The sequence below is a fragment of the Phaethon lepturus genome, unplaced genomic scaffold (genome assembly GCF_000687285.1).
Source record: "Phaethon lepturus isolate BGI_N335 unplaced genomic scaffold, ASM68728v1 scaffold16597, whole genome shotgun sequence".
In the NCBI taxonomy this organism is placed as follows: domain Eukaryota; kingdom Metazoa; phylum Chordata; class Aves; order Phaethontiformes; family Phaethontidae; genus Phaethon; species Phaethon lepturus.
This window is the reverse complement of record NW_010549948.1, coordinates 20,604-33,021: the sequence shown is the minus strand read 5'-3', so window position 1 is coordinate 33,021 and position 12,418 is coordinate 20,604. Positions and strand designations below refer to the sequence as shown.

General features: G+C 37.1%; 1 protein-coding gene across 1 annotated transcript in view; it reads right to left on the bottom strand.

Moving 5' to 3' along the window:
* PPP2R5A (protein phosphatase 2, regulatory subunit B', alpha) overlaps positions 1-12,418 on the bottom strand; it is a 44,326-nt gene that overhangs the window by 11,311 nt on the left and 20,597 nt on the right. Inside the window, exons 3-6 of the mRNA XM_010290413.1 lie at positions 9,195-9,296; positions 3,397-3,489; positions 1,308-1,438; positions 1,068-1,127 (exon numbers count right to left, since the gene is read on the bottom strand). Of these exons, the coding sequence (XP_010288715.1) occupies positions 1,068-1,127; positions 1,308-1,438; positions 3,397-3,489; positions 9,195-9,296 (386 nt within the window). The remainder of the gene's footprint in view (positions 1-1,067; positions 1,128-1,307; positions 1,439-3,396; positions 3,490-9,194; positions 9,297-12,418) is intronic.

The window sequence follows — 12,418 nt, the reverse complement described above, 5'->3', positions numbered from 1 at the left end:
CAACCTTTAAAATGTTGGTATCATGCGAGTTTAGACTCTTGGTAGGAATACCAGAGAACCATAGCAGAGGTCAAATAATACTTATTAGATGAGCTGAAGTATTTTTATTGTGACCTCCATTAAGTAAAATCATGTACAGTAAGTCTTGCTGTCTAATTGTAAAGCTTAGACAGACGCATCAGGAAGCATTCCATCCATTTCACCCACAATCCCTAGCAACTTGCAGAAGAAAAAAAAAAAAGGTATACAATTTTGAACTATTTTAACAGTGCAGTTTGAACATTTGTTTTGAGACTGTTGAACAACCTTTCCCTCCAAAAACTAAGTTAAAAAGTTGTCTCATTGATTCAGTAATCCTATTTTTAAGAGTTGATGAGGCGTATAACAGACAAAAGTCCTTCAGGAAAAGGTTGGGTTTTCCCCACCACCACTACCTTTTTGATAAATCTGAGAAAATAATGGTATCCCTTTCATTTGATTTTCATGAAAATTTGTTCCACAATAGTTTCACAATGTTTGGATTTTCAGTTAGACCAGTAATATTTATAAAATTTTCTACTGTGAAGTATATGTGACTGTTTTGGAAAACCAGTAAGATACTACCACAAAAAACTTCAAAGTTAAAAATTAGTGAAATAATGTCAAAAGAGATAACTAAAAAACCCCTAGCACTTAAAACGCTTTCCTGAACAGAATTTAAAGAAAACCAGCCTGCTGAAGATTAAAGCATTTCATTCAGCATACGGGCAAATGTTAATGTTCTTTGATTCAGAAAAAGAACAAGTCATCTGTCAGATTAAAAAAGCGCAAGAGTAGATATTCCTGACAAACAAGGACCCTTGAGAAATATTTTGCCAGCCATCTTTAAAACTTGCATCAAAAAAGAATAATTTATACTCTATATCCTAATTTGATATTCACATGGTAACCCAGACACTATTAATGAGTGACTGCACTTCATCACTCGTTGCTATAATAATTCTCCTCTCCCTCCCTTCCCAAAGCAAAAAAGCTGAAGCAAACACCCACAGTAACATTTTATATTTTTTGTGTCAGATCAAACTTACCTTCCTAATATCTCAAGAAGTTCAGCAACACCATTGAAGTGCTCTGTTTCATATATAAACCTGTTACGAAAAAAGACAACTATCAAAAACCGAAACCTTTAATAATCTTCAAATACTTGAAAGCCAGATCACAGACCAAAACCAGGTCTTTTATTTCAAGAATAAATCACTGCAGACCCAGACCATGAAGGCAAGATAAAACATTCCTCAACCTAGTCACACACACAGACACACACATACCTGAGGAAAATGTTGTTAATCTGTTTCCTGATGAATGCTCTTAAACCAAGAAATTTTCCATAAATTCGATGAAGAACTGTCTTTAGGAAATCACGTTCTCGTGGGTCTTCACTATCAAAGAGCTCCAACAACTTTAAAAATAAAATTGAAATGTATTGTTTTTGAAAAACTTAAGTTTTGTTATGCTATTAACAGATTTGAGCTTTAATTTACAAGTTCACATTAGAAAAATTAGAATCAGTTTAACCAAAAATTTCATTTGGATATCAACATTCCATTTTCAAAATAAAGCTGATTTTAAAAAAGATAAATAAACGAGCAGCTTCATTCCCTTGAAAGAGGAACAGACATTAAAACCATTCCAACAACTATTACAGTTTCATTTTTATTTTGATAGTGTAACAATGAGATTACCAAACCTTAGGTAAGTGGTTTACACTTGGTCTTTAAGAAATCAGAATGAATCAAATCCATGTCAGATATTTACAATTTCTTAATTAAAATCCTATACTGCTTATTTCAAAAAGCTACCTGTCTTGAAGGTTAAGCAAAAGTATTCCTATACAAGAAATTTCACAATTAATGATTTTATGACCCCCTCATTATAAGACATGTAATTATTAACTGATTCTCTAATACAGACTATATGCCACAATAAGCTAGCAAGGTTTTCTGCACATTTTTTTCTTGTAGAAAATTTTCCAAGGATACAGAAAAGACTATACTCACTTGAAGACATCAAAAGATACTCCAATCCCATTACAGACAATTATTTTAGTTATTTTTTTCCCCTGCATATCCAAGTTAAAATCACATTCAGAAATGCTAACTGCACTAAACAAGTCAGTAACTTAGCTCAAAAGTCACTACAGTCTCCTGCTCAGTCCAGTCTGTGAGCTTAGATATGTCTACACCAAGCAGCATAAGGGACTGGAAACAGCTGTTCAGGAACTTTGTTCAGGCTCATTTCATTTTTATATTTAGGAGGAATTTCTCAGGGTCACTACTCCACTTTTTTTCCATATATAGCTAGCTGTTCATTGCATTGTCTTTCTCGTACTCTAGAGGAAGATCAAGTGAAAATGTCAGGAATTGAAACTCTGCAGTATGGCTCTTAAGAACCACGGGTCATTTAGTATATTGGATACCCATAGCCAATAGTTCATCAGCAGCTTCAGGCCTAAATTTTGTGGGAAAGTCAAATAAAACAGAAGAAGGAAACACCTACAAACAGGAACAGTAAAACCAAATAAGTGGAAACTAAATGCAGTCAGAGAAGGTAGGAAGAGAAAGTGTCTATCTATGTTTTCACTTTTTTTAATTTTTTTTATTTATGTTTTTATTGATGTACTGTGATGGCCTGCCAGCAGTCACTCTTCAGATACTGAGCTTTTCCTTGATCAACAAGTATTTTGACAGGGTGAAAAAAATCCCCACTGAGTTAACCTTGGACAAAAACTGTTACGAGTATTTTACAGCCTAATTCCTTGAGAAGTTATATTTAATATGAAATCTCACTTCACTTTCTTGGTCGTAGTTACTTTGCATGCTGAAGCATGATTTTCCTATGTACTTTCTTACTGGATTCTCCTTTTGTGGTTAACACACAAGAGTAGAAAGAATGAGACTACCTAGACACAAGCTAGCAGATGTAGGAACACGTCATGTACGGTAAGTATATGAGCTTTTTACAGGAAAAAAGTTTGCTGTAAGTTTTCCCATGATAAATCTATGAACATAAAAAACATAAAAGCACTACAACAATTTAATCAGCACATTATTGATCTGACTGGAAGTAAGTTACAAATCATTAAAAACACAACTTGTATTTACAAATTATAAATATCTTGTATTGCAAAGCACTGAATACCTGAAAACGAAGTGCTTCCGAAGTTACTAATTGCATATAGCCTGTGTGGTATGTTGTGCTGTTTATTTAGTGTTTGGCAGAAACCACTTGTTGGGACAACTAAAATTTAACCCTCTGTCAATATGAAAGCTCTAATATTTCCTTAGCTGTACGGTCATCTGATAAGTTAAGCTTGAGAGGTCATCTTTAAATCTGGGGCTGGCAAAACTCTCTACTTACCTGCTGTACAAATTTCTGGTCAATATATCGCTTTGCAATGCTAGGCTGAAAATCTGGGCTCTCCAAAAACCTCAGGAAAAATTCATACACCAACTACAAACATTGAAATGAAAATGTTGACATTAGTAAGAACACCATAACACAGATCTAAGCCCCACCACCACCAAGTCAGTGGGACTATTCACATGCTTAAAAGGTACAAAAGGAAACTGAAGCCTAACACATCACTGCTTAATCACAGCCTCTACCAGAATTTACTGAAAGAATTACAGTGAGTATCAAGAACACTTTCAATTCCCAGAAGAGTCAAAGATTATTTATTAGTCTACTAAAATAATCCCTATTAAAAAACAAGTTCTAAGTATTACATTCACATTTCCTACTATATTAAGAATTTATTATGTAGAAATAAGTTACCAAACACTTATCAACACTGAGGGTAAAATTAAGTGCTCTAAAATCACATAATTCCTGAAACAGATGAAGAAAAGTCTGCTAAGTAAGTGTTCCTGAAATTAAGTTTCATTTGCAAACTCCAAAAATTAAAGTCATATTAAAAAGCTGAATGAATACACAGAAACTTAAAAGTTTAGCTTAACATTAGGTTTCTATATCCTGGACGCTCAATTTAAACAACCTTCTGCAGATTTATCTTAACATCTTTTATATTTTGTAGTGTATTATTTTTATTGAGTTCAAGCCCTCATCTGCTATGATCCCACAATGCCCGCAGACAGAAAAACAGAGAGGAGATAGAGCTAGCAAGGGCCTGAGGTAGCAGAGAGGCACAAAGAAGCCAGAGCACAAGTCCCATATTTTGGGGTTCATTAGAAGTCCAAGACACAAAATACTGTACTTCCATAACAATGGCAGATTTATAAAAATACACATAAGGCAACTCTTAACTAAGGCACAATTGAGAGGAAAGATGTCATGTTTAGATACATTCGGGGCTGCTTATGTTCTCAACACCTATTTCTTAACTCCATGTTAGTTAAAAACTGATTAGAAATAATACTAAAATGCAATTTAGATACATAAAGACATCACTGACTGGATTTCTAAATAAAACCCACACAGAGCTGTGGTCATACTCACAGGCATGTATTTCAACTAGTACCACTAAGAGTACTTATTAAACTGAGAGCCAACACCTGAGTAATTAATAATTATGAAGTTCACTTGAGAGAAGTGCTTGACAGTAAGTACCTTTTATCTAGAACATTTGAGATGACAGTTACTTACGCATAGCCTCGAGGAGGGTATGCTGTATCTGCAAAGCAGGAACTCAGAAACATAAGTTCCCCTTCACTCTTTCTTCCCCTCTGACAGACTGTAACAAGAGCTTTTCATAGCAGTTCAAATGTACATGAATTTTACGTAACTGTATTAAACCCAAGCTTCCCTTTACAGCCTTAATTTGTTGTCTTGAGCATAAACACAATAGCACTCAGTTGCACAACAGACAACATAGGACAGAATTTTTAACAGCTGGGCAACAGACAACCCATTAGTATAGTAGTATAGTTTTAAATATTTCCATACTCTACCCTCTGTCTTAGAAAGACCAACCATGGCTGTTTACTAACGTCATCAGTGACATAGACTGTGGGATCGAGTGCACCCTCAGCAAATTGCAGATGACAGCAAGCTTGAGTGGTGCAGCTGACATGCCTGAGGGACAGGACACCATCCAGAGGGACCTGGAAAAAGCTCGAGGAATGTGAGCCTCATAAGGTTCAACAAGGCCAAGTGCAGGGTCCTGCACCTGGGTTGGGGCAACCCCCGGTATCAACAGGGGCTGGGGGATGAAGGGGTTGAGAGCAGCCCGGCCGAGAAGGACTTGGGGGTACAGGTGGACAAAAAGCTGGAAATGAGCCAGCAATGTGCACCCGCAGCCCAGAAGGCCAACCATATCCTGGGCTACATCGAAAGAAGCATGGCCAGCAGATCAAGGGAGGTGATTCTGCCCCTCTGCTCCGCTCTGGTGAGACCCCACCTGGAGTCCTGCGTCCAGCTCTGGAGCCCTCAGCACAGGAAAGACATGGAGCTGTTGGAGCGGGTCCAGAGGAGGGCCACAAAAACGATTAGAAGGATGGAGCACCTCTCCTCTGAGGACAGGCTGAGAGAGTTGAGGTTGTTCAGCCTGGAGAAGAGAAGGCTCCAGGGAGACCTTACTGCAGCCTTCCAGTACTTCAAGGGGGCTTAGAAGAAAGATGGGGACAGACTTTTCAGCAGGGCCTGTTGTGACAGGACAAGGGGTAACGGTTTTAAGCTAAAAGAGGAGGTTTAGACTAGACGTAAAGAAGAAATGTTTTACAATGAGGGTGGTGAAACCCTGGCCCAGGTTGCCCAGAGAGGTGGTAGATGCCCCATCCCTGGAAACATTCCAGGTCAGGATGGACAGGACTCCAAGCAACCTGATCTAGCTGAAGATATCCCTGCTCATTGCCGGGGAGTCTGACTAGATGACGACCTTAAAAAGGTCCCTTCCAGCCCAAACCATTCTATGATTCTACTTATCTTTTTTCAAGCCAGAAACAAGGTAAATTCATTAGAGGTTCATATTGAAATGGGAAACATATGGCTGGAGGGAGGTTATTAGTACAGCTTCATAAGAATTAATTTTGGAATTAAATTTAATTAACTATTTCTGTAATAAATTCCTATATTTCTACCAGTGACCACAACAAATAATAGTCATGTGTGATAACCACTTAGTTCATGCCACAGTGTCAGAACATACCACCAGGGTTTAAAAAAAAAAAAAAAAAAAGGAAAAAGAAAAAGAAAGAAAAAAGGTAAAAAAAAAAAGGAAAAGGTAAAGGTAAAAAAAAAGGAAAAGGTAAAGGTAAAAAAAAGGAAAAGGTAAAGGTAAAAAAAAGGAAAAGGTAAAGGTAAAAAAAAAAAAGGAAAAGGTAAAGGTAAAAAAAAAAAGGAAAAGGTAAAGGTTAAAAAAAAAAAGGAAAAGGTAAAGGTTAAAAAAAAAAGGGGGGGGAGAAAAGTGTGTCAGGTTATCAATAAGAAAGGACAAGTTGATCCTGAAGGCCTGGAGTAATAGATACAGGATGAAACTCAAGGATTGCAAAGTCACAGAGATCCAAACAAAAGCTCTGCCAAGCACTTGCAAGCCTGTGAGCTGAGAAAGGAAGGGATACTGGTTCTGAATACCGGTTAACCACCGGTAGTTTTGTAACATCTTGGTACAAGCTGTCCAAGATTAAGTTTAGGATATCAATTAGGGTCAAAACCAGGGTACATTTCATCTATAAAATACAAAAAGTCAGTATTAATGCAAGATTCTCAATATATGATGACAAATTAATCAGATACATGTCTCATTTTTAATAAATGGAGAATATGCATTAGTAACCATCTGAATGCTTCATACAAACACATGCAATTCCAGAACCACGACTGTTGCTATTGTTCTTGAAGAGCTTTCAGGAAAAAAAAAAATTAGTGCTCAAAAATCCAGTTTCTGAGCTGTATCGCAGGGAAGCTTTGTGCACTGGATTATTTATGCAGTTATGATGCTTACAGAATCGTCTAGCTTCCTGATAATTAGCACCACTGCTCCTAGAATATGCACAAGTGGTAAAAAGGTATCAAATAACTTTGGAAATCCTTGGGAGCCTTAAGAAACCCATGAATCTTTATCCAAGGCATTTCAGGAAGTAAGCTGCAATGGCCATTTCTGGATAGCGAGCCTCTCCCTCCTCCTATATATTAATGTTTGCAAACTCAGAAGCACAGCAACTATAAACTAGGGAGACAAGAACGGATTGTACCCACAGACATTGGTGGCTCCTACCTTAAAAAAAAAAAGACACAGGTATGCTCAACTTTGTTCAGGTTAACTGAAGCATTACCATTGGAAATACTACATCGGGGGAAACTCTTGGATTTAGTAATTCTGGTTCTCAAAATTGATCTGCTTGGGTCAAAGAGCTATGAAATATAAACTCCTATTAATTTGGTGACACAATCTTCTTTCTTGCAGAGGCTACCAGAATATTACTGCTTTAAGCTAACAATTCCACCAACTCTGCAACTCCCCATGCTCCAAAATACACAGTGGCTTTAATGCCCACCTGTTCAACCTAGTTTGGCTGTTACAAACCACCTTGAGTACTGCTTGAAAGCAACGTCTTTCAAGTGGCACTCATTTTACCGAAGTTCTAGAGTCTTTTGTTGTGACTACACAAACTGGTAACTTACTAAGCCGTTACCTATCATGTTATTTTATAGTGAAATGCCAACAGATTCAACCAAAGAAGAGTGGAGATTCAGATTTTTTTCTTTTCCCTCCCAGAAAAATGGCTACCTGACTGCACAATCAGAATAGAATTCTGAATTTGTAACTGAGCAATCACAAATCACAGCCAGCAAAACAGCAGTGAGCAATATATTCCAAGGACAGGATGAACAACTGATGCAGGAGAGGGAAATCCACAATCAACTATCAGACAGCCTGGCCAACACACATTTAGAAAAGGGCAAAGCAAAGAGCCGAAAATAAAATTTCAAATAATACCACAGGCTACAAACCTTTTTCAATTTATCTTAGACAAGCCTAAAGCACAAGTGAGCTGGTCACAGAAAACACAAGTCTTTATAGAGAAAGTACTATAATTTACTTATGACCTAAAGTGAACTGAGAAAATATTTACAAATTTCACTTCTGAGAGACAGGGGCATTTTGAAGTCAGATGCCGCTATTGACTGTAAGACATATTTGCATAGTCCTTGCACCCTCCCACCCCTCCAAAATCAAGTCTCTCATCTAGTTCAGTTACAGCCATTTCTCCTATGAATTGGAACTGGCCATATGTAAGATAGATAATCATTATCACAGCCTTTGGCCTGCAGAGTTGTTTTTTGTGATAACCTGTTTCCTACTTGGTTTAAGGCTCAAATACTATCCTGAACATGTACTTTTTATAGCCAATATTAGAAGTCCAGTTCTTAAAACAAGAGCATTCTTTGATACATTACAACTCCCCTTAAGAGAGGGGAGAGAATGCTATGCAGATGCACGGTAGCTACTAATCTTCTACCCACTACTAGACCTTTGCTGTGTAAATTTTATTTAAGTACTTATTTAAATTTGACAATGAACTACCCGAGATATGAACTTCGATGATTACAAGTGATTTAGGCTTGTTCAACAGTTAATTGGGAAAAAAAAAAAAATTCAGCAGTACTGCAAGTCAATCACGTGATTGATACAGCAATGCTATAAAAATCATGAGATTGGCACAGGAGTGCAACAATAGAATAACTAACCAACTGTTACCAAACAACAAGGCCTATATTGTAAAGTTTATGCATGGAGAGAGGAAACAGGGTGGGAAGAATGAGATAGCCTTTTTTTTTTTGCTTTCAAGCAAGAAATAGCTATTGGTCCATTTTTTTGTTACTGTGACATGAAACCAAACTGTTAACAGCCACTTATATTTTATTGAAATCACACAAAAAAGTTGTTCACGTGCAGAAAACAATCCTCTTAAGAGCATAATTACCCCAAATATGCATATATTTTTATGACATACATATACCATGCTTTAACAGTGCAATCACTCCGTTAAACAAAGGTATTTAAGCAATTTGGAAGACTTACATTCTGCCATATTTATACACATTAGAAAAAGTACTTTTTCCCCCTCCCAAGTATAGAAATTCAACCGTATTATAAAAGCAATTTTGGCATTCTTACCAAAGGCACAAAAATGACTCAAGTATCCACCCACAGCTCTTGCCTTACAAGAGGGCTTGAACTTAAAGGAATTTTATACCTGTATGTGGGGCCATGAGGCTTCAAGAGTTGGTTCATCTTCTTCTGGATCAAAATCTGGGTTATCACTAGGTGGAAGTGTTCTGAAAATATTAGAACTAATCTGCAAGAGAAAAAACATTGCTTAATTGTATCGCTTTATGCTTCCACAGATGATAGTCAGCAAGGTACTGCTTTTATCCTAAAATTACATGAAACAAAGCCAACTTAAAAAAAAAAAAAGCACACACCAAAAAACTGCTTCCCCCCCCCCAAACCTGCTAAATCCAAACAGCCACAAGTCTGAAACAGGTCAACAAGAAGAAAAGAAAGTAACTTTTGTCTCAGCTGTTTTACAAATTTATAGCTAGACATGGTCATATTTAAAAATCTTCTCTGAAACCATGACAGTTAAAAGAAAATTTCATTTTTCCCTTACGAAGACCAATTTTTACCTATGTGACATTGAGAGCTGAGGTTTTATGTAAGACATCAAATACAGTATGCCTAACCAATTATGACTTAAACAGAGCTCTCTTCACGTGTAAGGCAGACAATCCCCAAAATATATATCTAACTTTAATTTCAAAATATTTCTCACTTTCAAGTAAGAACCGAAGAACTGTTTACAATTTTTCACTTTTCATAATTTCAAGATGTTTCAAGGTTTTAGGAAGTCAGAAATCCATAACAATTATAACTTTTTGATTTAACACAGTAACTTAAAAAAAAAAAAAAGAGAAAAATAGCTACCAAGTTACTTCAAGTATGATATAGCCGTATCAAATCAAAAGGATGAATTTAAAAAGATTTCTTCAGGGTTTTTTTGAAGTATATAGAAGATGGATAGAAGATGAATCTTTCAGATGTCAAAAGAAAAATAAACGTGATCTCTTCTGCCAGATGTAACATATTGGATTTTAAATCTCTTTAACATGAACAAAAGCGAACATGGAGTTAATGTCATTTCTGCATTTCCTGCTGTTTTTTCAGGAACAAGTTTAGCCCAACTTTTTCAATCATCTTTCAAGCTCTTCAGTCTTTTCGATCAAATCTGTTTCAAACAGCTGCTAACCACCCAAGCCTACTAAACACAACAGAAAGAATGTTTGACAGTTTGCAACAAATGCTACCACACAGCTTCCATGGAGTCTCCAAGGTGTTTGAAGAATCTTGCAAAAGGACTTTTAAAAGATCCTGAAGTCACCCAGCTGGCTCTGCATAGAAGAATCAGCTGCCTCATTAAAGAAGATGTAAAGCTATTGCATAAACTAACTTCATTTCCTCCTATGCGCTTCATTCTATGACCTGTCACTGTCTCCTGTTGGTACACGGGAGACAAGACACTGCTGCTCTAGAGTAGAAGGGCAATGATGTTGTGTATGGATGGGCACTACAGCAAACTCCTAGTTTACTGCACAGCAGAAAAAACCCCCACCAAAACAGTACGCTTGCTCTTTAATGTTGGAAACACAAGGGAGCACAAGAGAAACTGGCTGTGGGGAGAGGAAGGGGAAGTAAGAGTCTGAGAGAACGTATTTTAATCAGGCCCGAAAACCAAAACTACAATCTTGGTTCTGTTATTTGATACTGTTTACTCTTATTAGGTATTCAACAAAAACATCCAACATACAAAGCAGTCCCCTACAGAGACTCCCCTATCTCTGCTTGCAAGTCTTCTGGTAATGTCTCCTGAAAATGCATCCTTTTATTTTTAGATGCGTCTTGTTGAACTGAACCAGTCAACCCTTTAGCACAGCATACAGAATGCAAAAGTTGAGTCCAAAACAAAGGTGCTAACTACTGAACATACTTCTGTAGCAGAAACAAATAGCAAGCGTCTTGGCCAGATCTTTAGAAAAATAAATTTATAATTTTCAGATTATTCAGTACTTCTACGAGCATTATTGGTCTCCTGAGAACATACGAAACTTAGAACAAACTGTGTACCATTTTTATATACTAGTCTGGGTCCCTAAATAACTGCTTCATTTACTTCATTATGTTTTAAATACGTTTGCTTCCCGTCTCATTTGCTTCTTTCTAATACCTTGCTAATAGTATTGATCAAAAATGTGTTTGGGGTTAAAACCTTCATTCTTTCCTCCCCAGGCAGATTCTTAAATAATATGAAAGGATATAGAGAAAACATTCCTTTTCCTTTGTAAGTGGGGTCTTACCCCAAAACTATGATTTCAGAAATACAAATCATAAAAGGCTTTTACAGCTAGATAGATTTCCAGAGAAACCCAGCATTAGCCTTCTAAATTAAAACTCAGAAAGTTTGTGAAAGTGACATCTCAAAATGTGCCAGTTAAGGTATTAAGATACAGCAATTATATGTTAAAAAAAAAAAAAATCCCTTATTGTCTATACACTTTCCAAGGAGCTAAGCATTTGGAGAGATACTAGATTCAACTCCAATTTCTGAGCATGAGATAGGGATACTTGATGTTTTTTGAAATTCTAAACTCATAGCTTGTGCAAGCTGCTGGGACAATCTCATTTACATGGGATTTTTATATGCTGGTTGGGAATGAGGGGAGGTTAGCAAGCACAAGGAGATGGAGGAGTAATGTGTACTGGAGGGACATTTCTGTTACACTCCCAAACCTGGTAAAGGCTAAGCTTTCTAACTTCCCAGGAAGTTTTAAAACTTAAAATATTCACTATACCAAACCCTAATTTGCTGTTAGCTTCAGAGTACTTTCAATTGAGAATTCCAGAGAAGACACTCATGTTAGATGATCTAGAAAGGAGGTGCACAAACCATTGCGCTACCCCTTCAAAATTATCTGCAAGCAAAACTCTTCCTCAGTTCCTAATTCAAAGGCTTTGGCAAAGGAATTATAGGAAAATCAGGTTGCCTGGGACACCAAAAAGCGTATGTCCGGCACATCTGCCTAAACAAAAAGATCTTTTTTTAATGACCTTGTTTCATCCTTGGTGGCTTGAAAAGACATTGGTATCGTTTCTAGTGCTCCCTACCTCATGATCCAAGCAGCTCAGGGACGAGCCATTACTGTGTGGTACTGGCCCAGCAGCTATCACGGTAACAGAGACCATGTGAAGGGAAGGGATGCAAGGAGACCTCCTCACTTGCACAGACCTTGCCTATGCACTGGTCAGGAACAAAATTTTTATTTCCCCTCTTCATATCTGTAAGGGATCGTTGACTTTGCCGCCCCAAGACCTGGGCGACTCCAAGGAAACTGGGCTGCTTCAAGTATAAGCTGGAGGAAAGGG